Below are 27,123 nucleotides of genomic sequence, written 5' to 3' on the forward strand. Positions count from 1 at the left end.
ACTAGGTCTGTTCAGCTTGGAGAAGAGAAGACTGAGGGGAGACCTCATTGCGGTCTACAACTTCCTCACAAGGGGAAGTGGAGGAGTGGGCGCTGACCTCTTCACCCTGGTGACCAGTGACAGAAGTTGAGGGAACGGCAGGAAGATATGCCAGGGGAGGTTTAGGTTGGATATTAGGAAAACGTTCTTCACCCAGAGGGTGGGGGAGCACCGGAACAGGCTCCCCAGGGAAGCAGTCATGGCGCCAAGCCTGAGAGCATTCAAGAAGCATTTGGACAGTGCCCTCAGACACATGGTGTGAATTCTGGAGCTGTCCTAGGCTGGGACAGGAGTTGGACTCAATGATCCTTGTGGGTCCCTTCCAACTCAGGACATTCTATGATTCTATGAATTAGCCCATTTAGGAGGGAGAGGCCGGAGTTGCAATAAACAGTTACATAAAATGTCAGCTAAATGTTCAAAAGAGGTCTTAAAAACCAAACCAAAACCAACACCATAATACTGGAATTATCAGAAGAAGACACAGCAGAGGCATGATTTTTCCATTGTATAATTCCATAATGCTCTTGCATTTTTAATACTGACTGTTCATAGTTCTGTTCTCTCCTTCCTCAACCAAATACAGAAAAAAAACCAGAAAGGACACTCAGAACAGCAGCAGGGTTTCAGGGCACAGAATGGGAACAAGAACTGCTAGACAGATTAGGACTTCAGAGCTTAGAGGGAAGAAAAATGCAAAAGATCCCTAAAATCATGAGCAAGAATAAAGTGAACAGAAAGTAACTGTGAACTGTAACAGATGAATTGGGGATATCAAACAAAACTGTTAGATTGTAGATTTGAAAAAAAAAAAAAGATATTTCACAGAATCACAGAATATTTGCCTAATCCATGAATACATGATGAAATTTCATTTCTGAAAGATGTAGACACATGCAACCAAATTTATGCAAATTCTAAAAGCAGTTTAAAAAAAAAATCACTGCAGAAATTTCATTACGAGGTACTAAAACCAGTTACCACTTCTGGCACAGGAAAACCATAACATCAAGACGAATAGAAACTGGCAGAAGAGACCACAGCATGCTGTATGATTGCCTTGTTCTTATACACTTCTCCCGGTACCTGCTATTGGTCACTGTCAGAAACAGGACAAGCAAAATGGACTTTTGGCATGACTCCAGTAGAGCTGTTCTTATGTTCTCAAATACTCAATTTCAAGGGACAAAATCTCCCCCAACATTTAAAAGCGCTGCACTCACAGAAGTAAAACATGGGAAAAATGCTGGAAGGCACTCTGCTTTCTCACTTCACCAATCATGACTCAACAAGAAGCAAAAACAACCCAGCGAAGGTAAATGATGCTCTGACTGTCAAAAGAAGAAAACATTTTTTTAGAATCCATGTAGTCCATCCCCAGCTTAATCATCCATCCTCCCTGGAGACCATCTGAAGCAGCAGCTGCAGCTCTTCACACCTCTCACCAACTCCATCCTGTATCAGACACAGCTCCAAGCTATCTTTTTCAATTCCTTTTAAAACTACCATGAAACAACTAGGACTAGTTGTGTCTTTCCCAGCAGTGCTAGCAACATATTTAATGAAACATTGACACATCATCTCAGAAAATTCCCTCTGTTAGTAGATACTTCATTTGGTGAACAATTTTCCTTTTTGTAAGTTAAAGCATCCTGTAGATAAATGTACAAATCTGCAAGAAGTTAACAAGAGGTCTCTTGTCTATTCAAAATGAATGCACAGCTACTGCAGGAGTTTTACAGAACTATCACTGTTCAGATGATAAATAGATATGCAATGCTCAGACTTCGTGCTCGTTATTCTCATGTTATTTGATAGAGACAAGGAGCTGGGGAAAAAAAAAGATACCTATACAGTCAAGATGATTGTAATGCTCAATGATAGAAAGAGATGCTACGAAAAATGAACTCTGATATTCATGATACATAATTGCTGCCTATTTATATGATACTAAGTACTATGATTTTGCTTTGAATCTTCCTAGTATCTGGATTCCCATATGTCTACAACCACCTCCTATGCCTTTTCTGACACATGTCCAGCTTGGCTAGAAAAAGAATCTCAAAATAGTACGGGAAAGTGTAGTTTCATACGACCGTGCTGTTGACCATATACTTCTTCCTGCCCATTCCCATAAACAACAGAGTTGTTAGTGAAGTATTTTACAAACCCTGAAAGACAACAGCTTCACCCAGAACGCTATCCTGTTCTGAAAATTCTGGTTTTAGTTCTTCGTTCACACAATTATATTACTAGACCCATGAAATTAGTGAGATTATCCACATGCCCTAAGCTAAGCAAGCATATACTGCGTCTTGCTGTATTAAAAGCTTAGTTGAAAAAGTGGCAAGAAAAAGAGCAGGAGAATTATCCCAATAAAGACATCAGATTTTCTGTGGATTAGAATTAAGGCAGGACTTTGTGCCTTATCTCACTTTCCCCTGGTGTCGACCAAGAGCTCCGCAATCTTCTTGTTGGTCGAGCTGAAGAATCAGGAGAAACTGCAGATGCACTAGAATGACAGTGGAGTGGGTTAGACACCAACCTAAGTCTTGAACACATGAACGCAATTTCCTTTCTCATCATCAATCTTCTTGGCACTCCTGGACAGGCCACCTCGAGAACGGCCCGACTGACAAAAACATTTAGCTATCTAATTAAAATAAACGTGTCTACGTTCAAATTGCTCCCCAAAAGCAGAATCTCTGACAGGGTAAAATAATGCAAAAAGGCATTCAACTTAATCTGATACAGACATGTACACACAGTCTAAAAATTCCTCATTTAATATTAGTTACGGAATTGAAATCAATAGCAAAATCAGAGAGCTGACTGCCTGCTTAGGAACTGAGTCCTAAATAATTTTGCAGAGCTGGGCTTTCATCTGCTCTCCATATGTAACATGTCAGTACTGCTTCATCTCACATAGCTGCTGCGGGACAAATGAGAGGAAAAAAAACATTCACGACACATAAGAACTGAAGTAGTGAGAGCACCATTCCCAGAAATGAGAACTTGCGTATCAAATAGAAAATACGGCTATATCAATTCCACACAAATTTCCTACTGAATTTTACACAAGCAATCCATCCAAAACATAAACCCTAATGTAGTATCCAGACCACTAATAAAGATACTGAGAACACTGTGAAGATCAACTTGCTATTTAAAAATGCCTAGAGTTTGAGTGTGGCGTTACATTTCATATTACAAAATTATATCAAAGTTTAGCCATTGTATTATCTGAACTTACAAAGGATACTGCTAAACAATAACTACTTACTTCAAAAGACTACCAGTCATTTTAAGAGCAGGCAGATTCTGACATTTTTTTAAGAAGCATGCTTGAGCATTCAGCCTTATCTCCAGAAGGCATGAAGTGTACCTGGGGTTTTTTTTAGTGAAAGAACAGAAATTCCATCTTGCAGAGACACAAATTTGGTTTCTTGCAGCATTCAAATGGTATCTACCTTCACTATTAGAGCTAAAAGTTACTGACAGAACCAATACACACCAGGTACTACAAGGAATAAGAGACATTTCATCAGTAGGTCTCAAAGCTGACAGCAGAAAAAAAAAATGCCTCAAGGCAACACGTGATTTTTTTTTTTCTTTTTTTTAGGTAAGGGAAAGATCTGTTCTGATCTCCTACCCACCTTTCAAGCCATCTGTTCTGCTACATCTGACCTAACCTCTCCTGTTAACTAACCACCTAACCTTCCACTACCTGTCCCTCTCTCTTTTGGTCCTCACAGTTCTGCTTCCTTTTCTTTTTACTCAGTTCCTTCTGGATGTTTTTTTTCCTTCTCCTGCTCATCGCTTGGGTGCAACTCAGAAAAGAAAGGAGTCTCCCTACTTTCTGCCCCTTTCCCATAGCCATACAGCCATAAGGAGTAACTGCAAGGAAATCCTGCTCAGTCTCTGTAGCCTGGTATAGATCATGCTCAATACAAACGGGATTTTAAGAAGATGTATTTAATAAAAATTCCAGCAGTCTCTACTGAGAACATGAGGTGAAGATTTTCAAATGCCTGTAACTTAGCCAGTTTGAGTGTTTTTCTCACAGTATAATAGAAGCTGCATTCTATCAAGAGCTCTTTTCCTGTTGGTATCCAAGGCTCTCCTCCAAAGCAGAGCAGGATAACCAAACAAAAAAGTCCTTTCTACCAACCCTGATAAAAAACAATGGCCCCCTTATTTTGTTCTGAGAAGCAGACAAAGCATTTTACCTGAAGATCTACAAACTCAGCCACTGTTCAGCATTAGTATAAAGATTTTCAATCAACATTAAATTTTAATTAGTAAAAAAGGTTCTACAATGGAAAATGTTATGCACCTTTAATAACAGATTGATCTGTCAGCTACAGCTCTAATAAGCCTTCATTTCAACCAAAATGGACGAGAATAGAAAAGGTTCCCATTCTTATCCTATTAAAATGCACACAAGTTGTGCTTTTTACAGGAGTCACATTTCATTCATTAAACTCTTCAGAGAAGGGACAGACTCTTACTCAACACCTGCACGCTTTGAAAAATGAAACATGATCTCTGAAGTGACAACATTAACATTGCTCCATTGTCAGATGAGTCATCTTTTTAACAAGCAAGCTCAGAGTGAGATAAAACACTGAGAGATGGTCATCTTTTAAAAATAAAGACTACTTTGAATTCTGTCCTAAGAAATGAAACAAAATAATTACTGTGATCTTAATTTCAGTGTTTCACACGCAACAAAACCTCATCCGGAAGTGTAAATGTCTGTTACCTAATTTGAGTTCAAAGTTCACTTTTCGTAATGGAAAAGTCTGCTAGGTGTCTAAAATAAACAGTTTTTTTGAAAAAGCTTTTTCCATGCTTCTATTTGAAACTGTCAGTTGATGCAAAGTATGATTTTACATGATTCATGTGAACAAATGTCTATGTTTCACCTACAGCACTTGCCAAAATGTTTAATGTATATAAGCATCTCCATGTGTCAGCAGACCAGAAGAAATTGCTATAAGGTAAGGTGAGTGCCAAGACAAACTCCGCAACAGTTTCTTTTTTAAAATCTTGAAGTATTTATTTCCCTACAGCAGCCACAATTGTGCATGGAAATAATTAACAGGTAAAAGACACAAAGAAATCTGCATATGACAATTTATCAAAACTTTCTATTTAACTTTCACTCTTCACATGCAAGGCTTAGCCAACCTAGTCTATACTTACATAGCAAGGAACCTGTGCTTTGCATTTAACGCTCTCCATTTCTATTCTCAGATCTTAAGAAATCCAATAGATCGTGCAGCTGTTCTTACAGTTACATCTTATGCTTCTAAATATTATCACTTTATGATTTTGTTAAGGAGGAAATCCAAATTAGGTAACAGTCATGCATATTAGTTATTTAAGTATATAATTTTGTTTTATAAAAACCATCCAACAAGCCACTCAGGTGACATTAGCCATGTTGGAACAGCTGAAGAGTAAAACTGTCAAAAACGCACACTTCAAAGATCTGTGGTCCACAGAAGTCATTGTAATATGGTGCTCCATTTTCCACTGGCTTTAGCAAAAGCTCATAAAATGTGCACCTACGTGACCTATTCTTGTGGCTTCACTGTAAACGGGTTCCATCTTGTTTTAACATGACTCTGAAGACTTAGCGTTTCTGAAACTCTTGGGCTATACACTGATAAAATCCACCAACATTTACTGCAGACAGTTATGCACCTTGTGCTCAAACTTCTACTCAAAACCACTACAGACTTTCAAAGGACACCTGCGGATCACCTACGCTTGTCTCACAGAACATAGTTCAAGTAGTACTGCTCTAGGGAGAGCGAAAAAATAAGAGTGAAGAATTGAAATAGTTCTTTTTACCCTTGCACAAAAAATATGAATACTATCACTGCTAGAAGACACAGACTTTAATCTACCAGTGTTGTCCAAGTGCTTAACTTGGTATTAACATTTTCAGACGTGTTGCCTTGAAAATAATTTTCTGGTTTGGTGGTTTTGGGTGTTTTTTGGTGGTTGTTTTTTTTTTTTTTAATTTGTTTTCTGAGGAATTTTTAATGGTTTACTTGAAGTGATGGCATTTAATCTACATCCAGGTCTGGCATACTCTAGTTAACCCTAGTTATCTGCGTTTCTGTGGGTTTTCCCCTCCTGAACAGCAGACCACATCAAATAAGCTGACTGAAGAAAGGTAGAGGTTCAAAACGCACCAAGGAAGGTTAACATGAGACTGCCAAAACATCTGCAATAGCCCAAGTATTACATTTACATAGAAGTTTACCCAATAAAGAGAACCAGTTCCTCAAAACCAAGTAACACAGACAAACATATACCCTTAAACAGACGATGATTTATAATAATTAACTGACTTTGCAACATGTGATAAAAATTTGAAACTCCATAGTTCTTTGTATTTCTAGTTTTATCCTTGTGGAAAAAAAATGCATGAAAATATATTGCTACAAGTTTCCCCAGACTTTCATTTTGGCATCTAATAGCTCAAGGTGGCTTACTCAACCAGTATTCAAAAAATGCTCAAAAGTACAGTCTGTCTCAGATTTTGTTTTATACCACTGGCAAGCTTTACAGCATTTTGATTCAAAAGCTAGTAAAGTGTCACAGACAATAAATCAAAATAACTGCTACTCAAGCACTACCTGAGTGTATTCATACTTAATCTTTAAGTAAGATTAAGCATTAGGAAGACAGAAGACACACGGCAGACTATATTAGTCCTTTAAATACTGAATATTCAGGGAAAATGGAAAAACTGAAAGGCTCAATCTAAATCCTACTAAGACTGCTGGAAAGGTTGCTAGTTATAATCCTCTCTTCTAAATTCAGTGTTTAAGCAGGCATTACATCACCCCTTCTCATCATGAAATGAATCTCATTTGTTCTAAGGAAGGTAATATAGGTTATTGTGCTAGGAAACTAAAGAAAAGAAATACAGTAATACAGAAACACGTTTTTCCACAGTGAAATACACAAAATGTAATCACAATTTCAAGCAATAAACCACTGCCATTCAGAAAAATCTTTTAAACTTACTGTGTTAGTTGAATCTTCTTGTAAAATTCTATCATATAACTGGATAGCATCTTCATACCTGTTCAAAGAAATAATTTGCATTTATTTCTGCTAAGACAGAACTCCTGACTTTTTGACTGTCCTTGCAACAGTTAATAACCCTCCTGCACTTTTTATACTGAATATATTTAAGAAAACTATATTAATACAAAATTCTCTTGAGTGAGTGCTAAACACAAACAGCAGCATTTTATGTCACCAAGTTGAAAAAATACATAGTAATTGCTTCATGGAATACTGTTTCAGCAGCAACTTATATATTTTACACCCAATTTCTTACTCTCCTGTCTGTCCTCTCTTTTTCTGTACCCAACAGGTCCAATCAAGGCATTCCAACTCTCCCTTTCACCTCTCCCAAGAAACAGAAACCCCAAAATTTGAAAGGCCATCCAAAATAATGACTTTTCACTTCATTGTTGTAATTTAAAACATGTAAGTCTCTTCTGTTATGATTTTATAAAGTATGAGCAGCTGAATACAGTAAACTGGGGGGGATTCACACAAGAGTCCACCCCTAGACTATACCATAAATCCTGAAAGAAAATGTTTTCCACCATCACTACATAGGTTTTACTAATTAATTCTGCTATTTGAAGTATGCTTGAAACAGGTTACTCCAGCTGCTATAAATGCTTTAAACTTTCTGAGAAACAGATCTGTGTGTTCAGTCAGCAGTGTGCATGACCCAAACTGGACAAATGAAATAATTAAAACACATTTGACTACACAGCTGTTGTGCTATGACCACATAACTAGGGCATACGTTGTGTCTTCACATATAGTTTGACAAGTAGTTTTTCAGAGGTACTGCTAACTGATTTTTTGATGCTACACTTCCCCTTCTCACCTTGGACACCCATTTACGTACTTTCACTGCTCCCTAAGCGCTGCTGACATCAGCCTATGCTAACTAAGAACAAATGTGAAAGGAAGCACAAAAGCAGAAATGAGTAGAAGATGACTGCTACAGAATTGAGCAGACATGGTGTAAAATGCTGTATTCATGTTCTCTGTTAGTTGCTACTTTATCAAATGTATTTTACAAGACTGATCGTGGTGGCAGTAATTCCAGCTTTAAAGATGAAGTTCCAGAATACTATTCTTTTGATTAGCAAGTGTCTACAGGGATGTCTCAGTCTACAGGGATGTATTTCACTGTTTCCTCTTCCTGCTGGGGAAGGCAGGATCCTTCTTAGATGGTAGAAGTCACTTAGAACTTAACGAGAAGCTCACTTCTTCAACTGAAAATGTGAAGCCTCCAGCCCAAGTCTCCCTAGGCTTAACTTCTAGTCAGTGGAGAGAGACAGGCTTCTCCAGGGCATGGCTCAGAGCACCTGCAGATGGATTCCTGTTCAAGACAACCCAGACCTGAAGCCACTTCCTTCTCTGACTTCTGGAGAAAATCTATGAAGATGAGACCTCAGCTTTTGTTAAAGCCTCTGCTCCCCTGATATTCCAATCTCAAGGATCTAACCTGACAGAGACATTTTGTCAAGAACTTTTATGAGCACTTCAGGAAAACTGTGGCTCAACAGCACTTCATTGCTGAAACACATAATGTTTGTGCAGCAGTCATCTCCCACAAAGATCTGTTCCCATGCAGTAACATCTTCAATGTAGTCACATAAGCCTGAACAGAATTAAGATCTTTTGCACTTCTGAATAGGTTTTGGGAAGGGGGGAAATATGCTGCCATTCTCTGTGTTCCTACTCTGTATCAAATGAAGACAGAAAGACAGCTAAGTTTAATGGAAATTCTTCATGAACATGTATTTGATATAAAGTGATTGTGAAATGTGGAACATCTAGTTGCCTCGAGACTGCTCCTGTGATTGTGGAGTCCAGTTATTCACTCTTTTCGATCCAAGCAATGGACATTCGTTGGTGGCTCACATTAAATAACATTTTCAAAGTTAATTCTGCAAGAATGTACTGGATGAAGAACATCTGATAAATAAATACATTTTTTGAAAAAGCATTTAGGGTTTATTTCTAAGTTCTAATTCCTTCATATCAAGTTTGCCCAAAGGCTCCAAATCTCATCAACTCTGTATGCAAAATGTGGCATGGAACAGATTTGCTAGCATTCAAAGGCACTGGAAGCTGGAAATCCTTCTCAACACCCAAGACAAGTGCTTTAGAACAGAATGTTGGTATCAAAGATGTATCCACGAAGAAAGGCAGACAATAAAGGTCAACCTCAAGTCCTGAGGTCATTCATCTTGGAAAGGATATTTTAAAAAGGTCAGTCTGATTTTTAGGTTCTGTCATTCTACCCCATATGTTTTTGAGTTGTTTCTATAACAAACTCTATAGATTTAATCCTTATTAAGTTCTACTGGATTTATCCACACTCAGAAAAGAATGGAAAAGAGCTACATCCTGCAGTAATTAGAAGCATAGGAGAACAATGAAGGCAGAAAAATGCTGGCACTGATTTTCACATGCTGCTCTAGCTCTGTGAGATCAAATGTATACCTCATAGACTTCGCCAAAAAAGTGCCTAGTGTTTTACTGTATAATGACTTAGGCTGTCGAGTAAGAGATCTTTTTAATTGATGATGTCTGATGGGAAGATTGCAAAAATGTAACACTGCATAGTACAGGCAAAAATGCAATAAAAATGTCTAAATATTATAATATGAACATGCACACCATTATTTTCTATAAAGAAACTGCCCAGCATTGCTTTGCTATGTTTTTATAGTGCCTGAATGACTTTTTAAGAAATAGCAAGCACCTTTCCAGACAGAAATTACTTTTTTTTAAATTCAGGTTTTACCTTTCCATAGCTTCAAATCGCATTCCAGTTAATCGTTTAACTCTGTGGCTCCCAGGAAACTGCCGTCTTAGCTCCTGAAGACAGAACTATACAAATAAAACCAAAAATACTGTTGTGAATATATTTATCTACACAGAAGCTGTAAGGAAAAAAAAAAGTCCTTGGCTGATAATTCAACCACCGTGAAATATGCACTTCCAAGCAAAAGCAAATACCAATTTTTAAATAAGCAATTAAATGTATTGATAAAGAGAAGCCGCAGAATTGATGTCTGTTAAATACTATTCTAAGAAATATCTTCCATACAGGTTGTTTAGATTGTCAGACCTTCTTGGAAACAGTTGTTTGTCTAGAAAATCAACTCATCTACTAAAACAGTTTATGATACTATTAAAACTTGAAGTCTACTAGTTGCCCTCATAGAAACCACAAGAGTGAAAAAAACAAAATAAAGGACGTAAGAGCTTATGTGATACTTCTTTAATAAATGGATATCTCACAATGTAACGAACTATGCTAATACTATGATCTGTGTTTATTTTTAAAATAAAACTTTGAAATCCAAGGAAAATGTTTGTCAATGGCTTGGGCTGAGCCTGCTGGCAGAAAAGGCACAGCTTCTAAGTCCTGAAATCAATGAGACACCTGGACTAGATAAAGGAAATTCATCACAGGCAAATTTCTCTGGATTAGCGAAAAAGGATGTTTGGTGGAGGGACTGAGTCACAACTTCCCCAGAGCAAACCAACTCTAGCCATATCATGAATGTGGCTAGATAGCATTGCAGAGTTTGTAGCTCACTCATTACGGTGGGAGGCAGTACAGTTCCCAGGCTCTCAAAAAGACCAGTGGTTTGAATCTCATTAAAAGTGTCACACAGAACCCTCCTTTTCCAGGCATTTATTTATACAACTCAGTTTATAAACTTGTTTTGCAAACCTAAGGTTCTAGGAGAGGCCTATCTACATAATCTGTACCATCTAACCACATCTACTGGTCAAAGAAAAAATAGAGAAGCAAATCAGTAAAAATTGGTAGGTTCCCTCTCTGTTTCTGCAGAGAAACAGGTTGCTAGAGCACAGCAAAGAGATATATTCACATCTCTCCCAGATGCAAAAAAAATAGAGGAAAGAAAGAAGTAATCAAAGAAGTAATGCTTAGCCTCAAGTAAGCACAGCCTATTTTCATTACAATCATCTTAGTTTCCAATGAACCAAGATCTTAACAATGCAATTTCACATAGCAAGGCTCATATTTAATATGGAAACAGTTTACTGGCACTTTGAGTGATGTCTAGGTGAACTGCTGCTGCTCTGCACAACAAACTGTCATAAAAAACTACATGTACTTAGCAGCATGTTACATGACATCTGAACTACTCTGTGAACATTCTTAGGAGACAGGAAAACTTACATCAAAATCCAGAAAAGCAGTTTCACTTCAGCTTTTACAATCCAAACAACCTTCTAGATTTTAAAAAGAACTTTTGCAGACAATAAATCCACCCTGTGGCCCAGTGATCTGGGAATCCTGAAGGACAGTGACTTTCAGTATGAAAACATGCACTGATTTTCTCCAATAAGATTTTGAAATGTCAAAAATTGTAACATTTGTAATAATATTAAACTCCACAATCTGCAGATGGACTTTTATATCTAGAAAAAGCCCATCGACAACATAAAAAAAGCTGATGAAGTAGCACTCAAGTGCAGGAGTACTACAAGACCAGAATTGCTCACATTAGGTCTGACTACACAATTATTATTCAATTGAATATAGCAGCCACAAGGCCAAAAAAAACTCCTGTAGATTAAGACATCAGACACAATAAAGTGACATGAAAAGTTGTGAGACAGTCATGAACAACTCACTGTAACACTTTCGAAAACAAAAGTGCATCAATAAATTACACTAGCTATATCTTTAAAATGTTCTGGACTCTGCAGCACTGAATGTCCTCTTTTTAAATTTTACTTGTAATGCCCATAATCATTTCTGTTACTCATAAATGGTTCTGCACTATGTCAATAACCTACTTTTGAGATTCTCTCAGAAACTCAGCAGTTACAATGGCAAATCTCATTTGTACGTGAAACTTTAATTTGCAGTTAATTTGCTTTCTGATTTTTTTAATCATGTCAGTTTTTAATTTTAAAGGTCTGACAAAGGTAAAGAAATACAAGCCTGGACTTCAGCATATAAAATGCTGGTATAGTGCAAGTGCCTGCCAACAGTAGGTAATTGCACTAAAACACGTGCGCGAAAGAACTGGCTGACTGCAGCAGGGGCGTGCATTATGCGTAGTCATTTTGTGCAGGACAGAGAGGACAACAATAATCAAAAGAGGAAAGAAAAATAAAAAACAAAAGTCAGACAAATGGCTCTGAAAACCATCTCAGCCTCCTCATTTGGAGCAGATGAGACCTATCCCCCTAAGCAAAATGCATCACAGCTGTCAAAAGCTCACTGCTGAAAAACAGAAGTTCCAAAGCTGCTTGTCTACTTTGGGGCTACAGCTGTAGCAAAAACCCACATATGATGTTGACTTGTTTCAATTAACTACTACATTATTATAAATCAATCAAATTTAAAAAAATAGAACAACAACCCTCTAAGCTTTTAACCTCCTTCCTGAGCTGCATATAAAATGTTACACTCCCTCATCACAAGCAATATTCCTCAGGGAATATTCTCAGAGGGCAGAGAAACTGAAATTTAAAATCCCTGCCAGGGTTAGTAAAAACAAATAGTGTTTCACAACTGATCTTTCAACACTGGCTCCCTCAACAATTTTGTGAAAGTCTTCGTAAAAAGACCCTGAAAATAAAGACCAAAACTGTTTTAGATATAAATCAGAACACAGAAATATATTTATTTAAACAGTAACTCTATTTGTTTTTGTTTAAACAGACAGCTATACTACAACAGTATTTTCTTCTGAGAAACAAAAGAAAAGGAAGTTCAGTGGGTTCATGACAAGTTCAGAGTGTTGTGCTGTATTTTCCAGTGTACTCCATTTTACCATATACATATGGGATGCAAGATAAACTCATCTAGTTCTGCCTACTTTCAAATTGCCCTTCTCCCAACTACATCCTCTAGTCTGACCCCTTGTATATCACAGACCATTAAGTTTCACCCAAATGACATCACATGAAGCTCAAAGACTTTATGAGGTATTTTGCCATCTGACAGAGAACAAGGCACTGGAAGAGTAATCCCCATGAAAGATCTGGACTCCTGAAAATATCTTTCTTTTTACTTAGGAGAAGCTCAAGCTTGCTGGCTTTTAGGGCACAAGACAAGCTCATGTTTTTTTCCCAGTGTTCTGTGAAGGAGGGATGAAAAGATTATTAAAATTTGCATGCAAAATACACTTCTGCTTTTTCAATTGCTGCCTTTAAAGGATTAGCTAGGCTTAGTTGTTTTTTTTTGTTTGTTTGTTTCAGTGGTTTTTTTTTTGATCTAGTGAACAGGTGTTACAGTTCTAAATAAATTCATTTTATCTAAACCATTATTTGTATAATTCAAATAAATTTGCATACAAATTGACTAAACCCAAATACCCATTAACAATATTTTTATCAAGAATCACTGAATAATTTGGATTGCAAGGGACCTTTAGAGGTCACCTGCTTCAAATCCCCACTCAGAACAGAGCCAGCTTCCAAGTGAGTGCAGGGCCATATCCCAGTCCATTTTTGAGCATCTCCAAAGCAGATTCTACAGCTTTTCTCTGTGCCATTTGTTCCAAAGTGTTTACTAACCCCACTGTTAAAAACTTTTTCCTAATATCTAATTGGAATTTCCTTTGTTGCAGCTTACATCTCTCGCACTTGTCTTTCGCTGCACATCTACAAAAATCTGTCTCCACCTTCTTTATACCTTCCCATTAGTACATATTCAAAGATAGCAATAAAATCCCTTCTTAGCTTTCTCAAGACTTAACAAACCCAGATCTCTCAGCTTTTCCTTATATATCATGCAGTCCAGCTCCTTATTCATCTTGAAGACTTGCTCTAATATGTCAATGACTTTCTTTGATGATAGCCAACATGACATATAATATGATATGCATGACAGGACATTTTACCTCCAATCGTTCAAAAACACAATATAATTTGAGACGTTATTCAATAAACAAACACTCTCTGTACAATATGGCAACTTCAATATTGTTCTTGACATTTAGCCCATACCAGAGTGGCTGTATATATTTTCATGGCTATTGGAAGAGACATGATCTGTCTAAACAAAAGTTACACATTAGAGAAGGTGGGTGGTGGTGGTTTCTTCCCAGCAGTGTATTTCTTGATAGATATTCTACAAGTCCAAGCTATGGAGTTCAGCATATCCTGTAACTGTCCAAAGAACTATCTGGAAGAGCTACTGAGGAACAAAACTTAGGGTTTGAGGGAAAAGTCAAGTTGTAAACTTACCAATGCCAAATCATCTCGACTGCAGTCCAGGGCAGCAATCATCACCTGTTCATATATTATCCAAACTGGACACAAAAGAGACATTAAATGCAGATAATTGATTTTTTTAAGATCACGGGAAACACCTACAACGTAAATAAGATTAATGAATTCTGTCTGTATATTCTTCCCCTCCTACTCCCATGGATCACTACTGAAACAGCGACATTTTAAGAAACTGCTGGAATCAATTAAAAATGCATTTAAGCGATTTTATTGCTTTTAGTAACAAAGTACCTTTTGACATCTTGAAAGGCAAAAAAGCTCTAATTCTCTACTTTTCCTAACATTATAGCTGCAGTCTTCTAAACAGATCCCATTAGGACTTGCTCTCTGATCAGACCTGGAGAACAGCCATTTGGGCTAGAAAGAAAACAAAGTTCCCTTAACTGTTTCACTGCTGAAAGTCCTACAAATGCTGTCATCTTCCTGAAGTAGAACAACTTCCCTAAATCAAGGACAGATTACATTATTTCTGTTCTAGGCTTACCAAGTTCTTGAATGTAAAGAACTTAACAGTGTAGCTGTACAAGCTGCAGAGAAGAGAGGTTATGGCAGAGGGAAACATGCAATGCAAATATTAGAAGTACTAGGAGTTTTGAACTCATGTAAATCCAATCAGGTGCACTCAATATTTCATAGAACTGAAACAGAAGCAAATGTCTTCCAAAATAAAAATACAAAATAAAAATAACAAAGGCCCTCTCATTTTTAGAAATAGTTTATATGATATGAATTTCCACTGTTTTTTTTAAGAAAATACTATTTCTTGCTAAGTATACAAAAGAAGAGAAATAGGCATTAATTTGCCTGCAACCCCTCTTCCCCATTGGAACTACTTGTAAGACATATATTCTATTTTTCTTATATAATGTATACGTATTTTCCATTAATGTAAAAATACATAGATAGATATAGACAAAATACAGATAACATATCCATGATATAAATTATATGTTTTCTTAAAAAAATTCTAAACACAAGAATAAGATATTTCTACAGTTTATGAAATGGTTCCCCCCATTCGACCACACCTCTACTCTGATACTCTAACCCTAGCACAGGCTAGTGTCAGATATTAGGCAAAAGAACACTTGTAAGATAATCAAGTAACCAGTCCAGAGGGATGGGTTTTTCTAATCTGTACTAGGGCTTTCTTGTTCAAGCTTAAAAAGAAAAAGCATCAAAGGTCTTATTCCTCTACTTTGAAGTCCCACTCTATAGCTTTGGACTACTGATTGTCCATTAGAAAATCCCAGCTTTTCATTAAAATTATGATGCTGGTAATAGTATCACTGCCCCTTAGACTGAATATTCAATAAATCATTTTTATTTTAAAAACTCTAATAACGATAACATCTTTTTTCCCCCCAAATACATTGGATGTCTTCTGCCTGAGGAGGCAAGTTACAGAGATACCCCAATAATCTACCCCACTGCATTCATTATTTTCCCTTCTATACGCATTCTGAAATTAGCCATTGCAATATCCAGGTATTTTCTGAAAATACATGAAGCAACAAGACTAACATCCGTTACATACAACTCATTAACCTTCCACGACCACCCAAGAAAGAATTCTAGGCCTACTATAGGTGTTTGGGGGTCTTTTGGGGTTGTTTTTAAAACTGTACACAGTTGCCATTCTGATACTACTTTAAAAAAAAAAAACACAGAATAAAAATATGTAAATGAATTTCAGATACTTTTATACATTTGCTAAGAACCTCAGGAACATTGCAGCTAATTTATCTAATGAATCCTGAATATTAAATCTATGAAAGAATAAAATACATATATCTTGAAAAGAAGGACAAACAACCCTGACAAGAAAGGACTGACTCAGTGTGTATTACTGAGAACAGTGTTTCAGAAAGCATCGGTAAGATCTGAGAGGAATATGAAGCTCCTCAACAATTTCTTACTAAAATACAATTCTCATAAATTACTAGCAACATGGTAAGAAGAAAGTAAAATCAAGGTTAGTTCTCAAAGTTCTTCTAAAGCAGGACCCTACGACAACTCTCCTGTAGGTGTGTGTATTATGCCTACCCATGCAGTCTAAAAACAAGCATGTTCCTCACAGTTACAGCGTAAGACCCCCTCACAGTGCAGTATCTTCTTCAGGCACTGAATCTCCAAACACACTTCATGACTCACTACTATGCATAGGGGTGTCTTCGATACATGATCGTTTGGGTAGATTATCCATGTATTTATATCCAAAAAAGTACGTTTGCAGTGGCCAAGCTCCTTACAGTGAAAGGAACTCCAGAACAGAATTACAGCTCTGAGGGTGCAAAACAGAACCAGAGCAAAGCGTCAATATAAAACAAATCCTACCTGCAGAACCCCAAAGCCAACAGCAAAAGATTCCTCACCTGACAAGAAAGGGAGGTAAAGTGTCTTTCCGAAATTACTATGTGGATTTTAATTCCTGGAACACTAGAAGTTAGGTATTTGAAATTAAAGTTAATTTACTAAACTAACTGAACAAGTTAACTAACTGAACAAAGTTAATCATATGGAATACTGTAACTTTTATTAGTAAACACAGTGCACTATTGTGGCTGCTAAAATCCACTTCTGACTATGTAACAGCAGTTAATAAAATGAAAGAACTACAAGAGAAATGTACTAAAGAATGCCTACATTAAATTACCTGATTATAAAAAAGGGAAAAAGAAGCAAGAAGAATAAGCATTGAAATAAAAACCTGTGTGAGATTAATATGCAAACATATACAATCTCAACAGCGCTTTTTTATACTTTCTTTTATTTTATGCTTATAGTAAAGAGTTGCATTCTATTGCGACATATTTCTAAGCAATTCTCTTTTAGTATGAAACATTAGTCTGGAGAAAGGATGACTTTCCCTTGGTTGAGGAGGATCGAGTTAGAGATCATTTAGACAAACTGAATACCCACAAATCTATGGGCCCCGATGGGATGCATCCACGAGTGCTGAGGGAGCTGGCAGATGGTATTGCAAAGCCACTCTCCATCATCTTTGAAAGGTCACCGAGAACAGGAGAGGTCCCTGAGGACTGGAGGAAGGCCAATGTCACTCCAGTCTTCAAAAAAGGCAAGAAGGAGGACCCAGGAAACTACAGGCCAGCCAGCCTCACCTCCATTCCTGGGAAGGAGATGGAACAGCTCATTCTGGATGTCATCTCTAAGCATGTGGAGGAAAAGAAGGTTATCAGGAGTAGTCAACATGGATTCACCAAGGGGAAATCATGCTTGACTAATCTGATGGCCTTCTATGAGGACATGACCAGCTGGGTAGATGAAGGGAGAGCAGTGGATGTTGTCTACCTTGACTTCAGCAAGGCTTTCGACACTGTCTCCAATAACATCCTCATAGGAAAGCCCAGGAAGTGTGGGTTAGATGAGTGGGCAGTGAGGTGGATTGAGAACTGGCTGAATGGCAGAGCTCAGAGGGTTGTGATCAGCAGTGCTGAGTCTGTTTGGAGGCCTGTAGCCAGCGGTGTTCCTCAGGGGTCAGTACTGGATCCACTCCTGTTTAACTTATTCATCAATGGCCTGGATGAAGGGACAGAGTGTACCCTCAGCAAGTTTGCTGATGACACAAAAATGGGAGGAGTGGCCGATACACCAGAAGGTTGTACTGCCATTCAGCGAGACCTGTACAGGCTGGAGAGTTGGGTGGAGAGGAACCTCATGAAGTTCAACAAAGGCAAGTGTAGGGTCCCACACCTAGGGAGGAATAACCCCATGCACCAATACAGGCTGGGGGTTGACCTGCTGGAAAGCTGCTCTGCAGAGACAGACCTGGGCATCCTGGTGGACAAGTTCACCATGAGCCAACAATGTGCCCTTGTGGCCAGGAAGGCCAATGGTATCCTGGGCTGCATTAGGAAGAGTGTGGCCAGCAGGTTGAGGGAGGCTATCTTTCCCCCTCTACGCTGCCCTAGTGAGGCCACATCTGGAGTGCTGTGTGCAGTTCTGGGCCCCCCAGTTCAAGAAAGATAAGGAACTACGGGAGAGAGTCCAGTGGAGGGCTACAAAGATGATCAGAGGACTGGAGCATCTCTCTTATGAGGAGAGGCTGAGCATCCTGGGTCTTTTTAGCCCAGAGAAGAGAAGACTGAGAGGGGATGTTGTCAATGCTTACAAATACCTTAGGGGTGGGTGTCAAGAGGATAGGCCAGACGCTTTGCAGTGGTGCCCAGTGACAGGACAAAGGCCAACAAGCACAAACTGAAACGTGGGAAGTTCCATCTGAATATGAGGAGGAACTTCTTTACTTTGAGGGTGACAGAGCACTGGAACAGTCTGCCCAGGGAGGTTGTGGAGTCTCCTTCTCTGGAGATACTCAAAACCCGCCTGGATGTGACCCTGTGCAACATGCTCTTGGGGAACCTGCTTTGGCAGGGCGTTGGACTAGATGATCTCCAGAGGTCTCTTCCAAACCCAACCATTCTGTGATTCTGTGATTACATCCAAGCTTCTGTCTACTTAGATTAGTATAAGGTAGTTAAAATCCCCTGAAAATATTACTTTCATGAATAGTGGAAACTTAGACTTACCTTCAACTATAATACCACAAATGTAATGTTGTAATAAAAGCAGCCTTAATATTAATTCCTGCAGTATGTATGACTTGATTAAGGAATAGCTATCTCTGTTATATAAAGATACCTTTCAATTTTTGCCATGGTGTTGAAGAACAGAAAATCAGTCAAATGACAGCTAGATAACAGTTTCACGCTAAGTTTTCACATAATGGTCTAACTACTAATATAGCAAACTAACAGTTCTAGTAGGTAATTTTTCGATCTGTGTTCACTGCAGCCCATATCTGGGAAAGAAAGAAAATCTAGGAATTCCGGCAGCCTATTAGACTAAGAAAGTAATATATATTTCATCAACATCAGCAGATACAGAAAGGCAACACAGAAGTACAAAACAGGGGCTGAAAAGAGAAAATAAAATCAGACAATGGAAGTTCTAAAAATAATGACTGTTTACTTACTGTCATCTCCAAGTTTAGATGCATATTCATTAATTAACTCTTCTCCAACATCCACTATCTGTTCACTGTTTCGGTAGTTTTCTTCCCTCCATTTCCTCATTTTATCACGCATATCTGGAGGCATGTGTGGGAGAAAAAAATCAAAAGAAAATACTGAGGTTTGCAGATAGTAATGGAATTTGAATTTTATTTCTGGAAAATACACATGTGAAGAATGGGTTTAGAGAGCAACAGATCTAAAAAAGTGACTTCTACTATTATTAGAAAACTACCAGAGAACAGATAGGTGTACCAGACCTCTGAAACTGTACCACACAAACCGTGCTCATGCTCTAATATAATTGATTCAACTTCCAAGTTTGCAGTCTCTCAGGTTAGTAACATATGCAGTAAAAAAACATTGTGCCAAGTTATTAAATAAATAATAACATTTAACAGATGTTACCCATATAGGAAAAATAGGCTAGAAGAGATTTCTCCCAAGTAGTTTCACGCTTACAAACAATACTAAAATTGCATTTCTGCTCCAGGGGAGTAAATTTTCACTTGAAGTATTAGAAAAACCATGATAACTCAATCACTGCTCACATTTATCAGTGTAAGCAAAATGCTGTGAACTTCCACTCTAAAAAGTCTACACGCTCCTACGGAAAGGAGCCTCAAGAAAGGCAGAAATGGAAGTGAAGGCTTTCTACACTGGGGAAGTGCCCAAAGGCATAAAAATTATCACTGTTTATCTAGGTAAGACAGAAAAGACGGTTTATTTTAGCACTAAGATTTTTGTTTCAAAAGTACATTTACTATGAATCAGATCTCCAAGAGAGCAGGCATACTCATGAAGTCAGCTAGAGACCACTACCCAGCCCAGGTTTTATTCATCCTCTGCATCAGGAAACTGCTAAGAATGTGATTTTACATAACATATACATTTATATACATGTAGATGTTCCATATACAAGAACAAATTTTGAGGAATCTTAAGGAAAACAGTTTATATTACTAGATAGTGGCTTTACTAATAGGAAGGTACCATGATAACTGTTGTCAATATTTTTTTTAAACTTTACAACAGCTGGAAAAACAAACACAATGATAGATCTACACGCTGACAGTTTTTCTTGCACTTCAAAACACATAGTTAACATAACTGACAGTTAAAAATCAAGCACTAAACTTTATTCCATCTACCTGAAGTGATCTTGGATTGCTCATAAGACTGTTATTGTGCTACATTTTGTATTTTGAAATTCAACCAAAACCACCACAGGGTTACATTTCATATGCATGGGTAAAGTTGAATGGTTCTAGACACATGATGGTCCCCTGGAAATTCAAAGTTAGACAGCAAGAATGTGAGAGAACACAAACATTCACAAAAGCTGACAAGCTAAACGCATAAAAATAAATAAGCTGTCTGATTTCTACCCACTCATTTACTTGGAAATTATCAATGCCTCCATTCCAGCACGATTCCAAATGGAACAGCGTCCAAATTATGTACTAACAGAATGCACATCTACCATTCATCACCCAAATACAGCATTTACGGCAACGGACAGAACTGCAGGACAGAGAATAGTATATCAGCTGATGACTGAAAAACAAAGTAAAAAAAAAAAGTTCTCATTCATGCGCATCTATTGAGAGGCTCATTAGTTTTAGAAATACTGAATTTTAAGTAAAAGGTTGAAGAAAGAAGATGCTAAAAACTGCAGTAAAACTTAGGCAAGGCTTTTTACAGTTGTCAAACTTAATGAATTTTTTACTAAGCAAGCTATCAAAAGAGTCAGTCAATAATAATTTAAGTCTTGGAGGTAAATCTACATACAGCACATAATACAAGGTTGGGGAGTAGCAACTGGAGATTTTAGGAAAAAAAATTGTTAAAGAAATGTCCAGTTTTAATTACAATTACTCCTGCCACATATATAGGCTGGTCCTGAGCAATTGATACATTTGTTTTCGTCTTAGGTTGTATTAAATTAGCAAGCTTTGCACATATAAATCAAAACATTGCAAGTTCAAAGGAGCAGACACACTTGTCGCAATGTTTGCTGTTCCCTAAAACCACGCAAGCTGTCTACAGAAAGCCAAAAGAAATAACTTGCTTTATTTTTGTGTCTGTAAGGCGTCAGTTAATCTGGCCTGAGCAACCAGATATGACGTAATCCTCTTATAATTACTTATACTTCAATTGTTTAGTTAGATCATAGTTTTAAAGTCCTTGGCATCTAAAAGCACCTGATGAAATGAAGGAAGTTACGCCTATTAGGAGAGACATACGTTGCATACTCCAAATTGTTACCTTGATATATAACAACCGCTACCATTGGCAGTCACTCAGGGACCCCATAACCATTATATTTCTAGAGCTCACTTGTATATTGCTCTTCTGTTACAGACACCAAATCTTCCACTACGCCTCAGCTCCACCCACTGTTGTCTGACAAAATACGAATCAAACCAAGAAACTCACAAATCCACCAATTCAACAAGCTTACCCAGACGCAGAGGATGCGCGATGGCCTGGCGACTGCTCCCTGCGGGTCTCAGGCCCCCGGCCGTACCCGGATGCCTGACCCACACTTTGCGGGCGCAGGCAGAGGCAAAGGCAGCTCAGCCGGGTGCCGCAGATGCTGGCGCTAACCAGAACAACGCAGCTTTCAAAGCGGCCTCAACTAAAATCCCAGCATCTCACCTTTGCCTGTTGTAATCCCATAAATTCATTTATATAAAATCCAGGGTAAACTGATCTGTCCCTTTGATTACAACTGAAAATCAGGAATAGCTAAAAGCAAGCAAACACAGCACAGACCACAACAAAAACGCCTCACCAACACTTAACTGCACACAGATTATGATAGAGATAAAATGTTACTCTTCTATTTCCTAGAGTCTTTCCATACAAAATAAATACTAATTCAGTTTCTAAGTCATAGGAAGGAAGCAATTTTGTAACCTAAAGTGGACTGTAATGACTAGAGACATTAAAGATAGAAACCGTTCAGTTTTTAAATACGTTTGGGGTTTTCTCTTTTATTATATACCACGCTCTCCAATACATACATTTGCCAGAAAATGGCCTAGCATATACAGACTGTTAAATTTAATCTTATGAAGCACTTTACAATATTTTCAAAAGTTACAGAGAATTCCTTGAAAAAAGTCTCACATGAACATGTAACAAACTCTTAATGTGCCACTACTTAAGCAGTGCAATTTTTAATATAGAAAATAGTAATACTAATTTAAAGATAGAGAAAACTTAAGTAACAAGCAAAAGTCACCATGAGCTATTAAAAATCTTCCAAAATATTACTTTCACTTGTTTTCAATTTATATTAAAAGAAATCTAGTTTAGAGAGTATGCGATCCCTTTCTCTTTTTGGTTTTGATACCCAGCAAAGAAGAATTATTAACTGAAACAAGAGTTGCCACGACAGCATTCAAAGACCTCCAGAAAGCCCGTCTATCACTAGCAAAAAGCCACTGCTTCATTTTAGTTGGTTTGAGATGTTAACACTATTATGCTTCTGTGCAAGGTAGAGAAAGAAAAGAAAACCTCGTTTACTTTGTCCAATTCTGACAATATGTCAGATGAGTTTTCTGTGAAAGCCAAATGTTATTTCACAGAATCACAGAATCAATCAGGTTGGAAGAGACTCTGGGATCATCGAGTCCAACCATTGCCCTGACACCACCATGTCAACTAGACCATGGCACTAAGTGCCATGGCCAGTCTTTTCTTAAACACATCCAGAGATGGTGACTCCGTCACCTCCCTGGGCAGCCCATTCCGATGTCTAATGACCCTTTCTGAGAAGAAATTCTTTCTAATGACCAACCTGAACCTCCCCTGGTGAAGCTTGAGGCTGTGTCCTCTTGTCCTACTGCTAGTTGCCTGGGAGAAGAGGCCAACTCCCATTCCACTACAACCTCCCTTCAGGTAGTTGTAGACTGCGATAAGGTCACCTCTGAGCCTCCTCTTCTCCAGGTTAAACAACTTCCTCGTAGGTCATACCGTCCAGACCCTTCACCAGCTTCGCTGCCCTCCTCTGGACTCGCTCCAACACCTCAACATCTTTCTTGAAGTGCGGGGCCCAGAACCGGACACAGTATTTTATTAGTTCTTGACTATCGTGACTGCTTCTTGTTTGCAGATCACACTAATTCTGCACCCGCAAGCTAACCTGTGTGCTCCAAAACCTGCTCCTAAAATGAAGTTACACAGGTGTTTGTTTTTTTTTTCTAATATATCCACTCATGGGCCAAATTCATCTCTAATGTATCACTGAAACCATGTTAAATATTTATGAATGGTATCTATAAAGTTCTACAGAGGTTAAGAGACTCCTGTAAGAGGCTACACATCACCAGTTACGACTGATTTGCTAACCTACTGCATCATGCTGCTTTGCCAGACCTGCAATCCTTGGCTCCCTGTTACTCCATGTAGTTTCTAATTCTTGGAAATATGAAGGCAGCAGGAAATACAACACCATTTTCTACAGGATAATTAGCAACAGTGACCAAAAAAAAGGAGCAACATACCACCTTCACCTCAAATAAAGAAGCTGTAAAATACATGATGCATATCCACATATAAGCATTTCTTTTAATACCATAGCACCCTGAAGCCATGTTTGGATCATCTAAGCCCACTGATCAAGACCCTGAAGTTAAATGAGAGGTTTTCCTGCTCCACAGATTTCAAAATACACTTTAAAGCTCGCGACACAGCAGCAGACAAAGTAAAGAAAGAAAAATAAAGACAACTGCTCCAACAGTGGAAAACAGTTATTTTCAGTTATCTTTTCTAACCACCTGTACAATGCATTTACCTAACATAAAATTTAACCAGAGTTAAATTCACACCTTTGTCACAAAGAACCTGAGTGAAAAGTGAAGCAAGGTACAAACTGTATTTCATTTGTCTCACATTACTCTTCTTCCCTAACCTCCAATTACAGCTTCATCTTTGAGCAATACATAAGTAAAAACCATCTTGTTTAGAAAGGACTGAGTATATAAAGGACGTTTTTCAGAAAAATACCAACTATATACCTGGTTTCATAGAAATTAAGTACTTCAGACAAATTCAAGGTGAGCTACATTCAATACCTAGAACTGCATTCAAGTTCTTTGCTAGGGACTAGGTCACAACGCTGCTGAGATCATCCCACCCAGGAAAAGCCTCATTGCACCAGGGACCTGCTAAAGTACACATGAGGAAGAGAGAAGAGCCGCCTTCTCTGAGAAGAGCTTTTGCATGGTCTGTTGCAGGAGTCCATTCATTTTACTTTGCATCTCTTAAAATAGAAAAAAATATGTAATTTGTCAAATGTGTGCTTCTAAAGTGGAGACAGCCCCTTGTACTAATGCAGATCTTCCCCCACACTCCAACTCTTTCATTTGGACGTAAACTGAAAGATATCAATTGAGAAGCTGATATGATAAAACTCCTCAGCTGGTCCCCCAAAATTTCTCACACACACACATGCAAAACCATGCACCTAGCACAAAGCCACAAATGTCAATCAAAACTCTTGGAAACAGAATATGGAGGTTATCTCTAAGAGTAGGACACTCACCTCAGTATGAACTGGCCAAGTCCAAAAGCAGTAAGCTTGAGCATCCCATACCTGGCCTTTACATTAGAGGACAAAGACACCAACTCTGCAATACTCTCAGCCAAAACAATCTAGGGCTAAACATACAGAAACATATCCACAGTGCACATTACATATCCTGTGAAAAACCTAATTTTTCTTTCCAATCACTGATACTTGAGAACAAGAGGAGGAAAAAACCCCTAAATCTCTGGGTTTTTTTAACAATATGTTCAAGCAAAATAAAAACTGGAAAAGTTCTTTCTTTACGTAAGCTGTTTTAGAGCAACTTCTGGGAAAGCCTAACAGTTACACCAGTAATGCTCTACAGAACTTCTCTTCCCGTACAGCGGCCTGCCTGCTCTCTGTCCAAGCCAAGCTTCACAACAGCTATACCTTCTCACAAGAGATCAAAGAGCAGGCATCTCAGCTTTTCCCAAAGTGCTAAATTAGTCTACTGACATCACGTTGATGCAACCAAATATCAGAACAAAACCACCTATAAACTGATCACCAGACATGCTGGCGAGAAAGCCCTCTTCATTGAGTTACAGCACTATGTTTTTCAATGCCAGCTAAAATATTTTCTGAGATTAATGCAATTTCAGCTGAAAACAATATTTCAAATTCCATTTTGTTTTGCTTCAGTCCTACAGAAAAAGGTGCAGGAAAGAGCATAGGCACTATTTCTGATGGGCATGCTACTGGCACCTGCTAAAATACAGCCCATGCAATGTTCCTCCTCTTATCCCCACACTACAAAAACAAACTAATAATCGATGCTCGGGGAATTATTCTGTTGCTCAATTATTTCTTCACAGATTAGCAGTACATAAATAAAAATCCAAAGATCTCACAGCTTCTCTCTGCATTATCTTCTCTATTGTATAATGTTTGTAACGTATGGGACCACCTAGCCAAAGGTTCCCCCTTTATGGCCAAAATTATGGAGCAGCATTAGTTTATTCCTGATAGGTAGGAGACTATAATGGGCTCGAGTGCTGTATGAACTCACGTTTTAACACGTACTGCTTACTAGGGAAGAACCACTGAGAATGTCAGGTAAACCTCAATAAGTATTGGTATATGAAAAATCAATAATTATTATGACCAAACAGATATGAAAGCTACAAAGACCTGGGGAACAGGATTTTCAAAACCTTTTATGTCACTCCAGAGCTGCTGGGAGTTCCTCCACAAACACTTACCATCGAGTTTTAGGGAAACATCAGGCAGTTTTCAGGTGCTCCAAAAAGTGAACCATGACACAAACTGCTGACCCAACCAAGAGGCCATTTTTTTCTTGTAAGCGCTGTGTTAGTGTTTTGGGGGGGTGAGGACGCCGGGGTGGCAGGAACGCCCCGCCGCCGTCCTCGGGGAAAACGGGGCTGCGTCCCCCCACCAGCGGAGGCAGCGGCTGGAGGGCCCCGCCCGCCCGGGGCTTGGAGAAAGCCCCCCGGCAGGGCCGCTCACCCCTCCGCGCTCTGCGGGCAGGCACGGGGCCCTCTCTGGGCGATGTGCGCGTTACCGGCCGGCAGACCTGCGGTCACCGAGGGGCTGAGCACAGCTCACCGACTCCGGGAACACCGCCCCGCTTGTGCCGGCAGGCCACTCACAGCCCGAGGAGCCCGCCAGCTGCCAGAACGGCCGCCCCCCGGCCCCGCCTGAGTACCGCCACCGCCCGGCACCGGCTGCCGGGGCACAGGCGCCGGCCTGCCCCGGGCCCGCCGCACAGCGGGGCTCCGGGGGCACCGCGCAGGTGCGGGCACCGCCGCCCCCGCCCTGCGCCCGGGGGTCGGTCGGTGGGCACGGGTGCGGCCCCGGCCGGGAGGCCGCGACGTTACCTTCCCAAGTCACGTCGTACATCTCCGACACCTTCGCCATCTTGGCGGCCGCCCGCGTGACGCGCCGCCGTGACGCGCCCGGCCCGCCGGAGGCGCCGCCCGCCTGCTCAATCCGGGCGGGGCCGCCGCGGGGATCCCGCGCCCCCTCCGTCACCGCCTCCCTCACAGGCCAGGCCGGCAGGAGAGGGGCTGAACCCGCTGGACGCGAGTCCCCGCAGAACCGGAGCTGGCACGGACGGAGAATTAAACGGCTGCGCTTGTCCCGCCGTGGTCGCGGGGGTTT

At 39.3% G+C, this 27,123-nt stretch overlaps 1 protein-coding gene across 5 annotated transcripts in view; it reads right to left on the reverse strand.

Annotated features, from left to right (window-relative positions):
* The window catches only part of EMC2 (ER membrane protein complex subunit 2), a 47,595-nt gene extending 20,677 nt beyond the window's left edge, over nucleotides 1-26,918 (reverse strand). Inside the window, exons 1-6 of one of the 5 annotated variants that reach the window (XM_068396110.1) lie at nucleotides 26,841-26,890; nucleotides 24,979-25,094; nucleotides 19,388-19,501; nucleotides 14,350-14,414; nucleotides 9,911-9,996; nucleotides 7,090-7,147 (exon numbers count right to left, since the gene is read on the reverse strand). In XM_068396110.1, the coding sequence (XP_068252211.1) occupies nucleotides 7,090-7,147; nucleotides 9,911-9,996; nucleotides 14,350-14,414; nucleotides 19,388-19,499 (321 nt within the window). In that variant the 5' untranslated portion in view covers nucleotides 19,500-19,501; nucleotides 24,979-25,094; nucleotides 26,841-26,890. Of the gene's footprint in view, nucleotides 1-7,089; nucleotides 7,148-9,910; nucleotides 9,997-14,349; nucleotides 14,415-19,387; nucleotides 19,502-20,575; nucleotides 20,686-20,816; nucleotides 20,908-24,978; nucleotides 25,095-26,204; nucleotides 26,288-26,840 lie in introns of those variants that run through there. The other 4 variants (XM_068396111.1, XM_068396108.1, XM_068396109.1 and 1 more) reach the window with 4 other exon arrangements.
* Between the last annotated feature and the right edge of the window lie 205 nt (nucleotides 26,919-27,123).

This window comes from Nyctibius grandis, chromosome 3 (assembly GCF_013368605.1).
Source record: "Nyctibius grandis isolate bNycGra1 chromosome 3, bNycGra1.pri, whole genome shotgun sequence".
Taxonomy (NCBI): domain Eukaryota; kingdom Metazoa; phylum Chordata; class Aves; order Nyctibiiformes; family Nyctibiidae; genus Nyctibius; species Nyctibius grandis.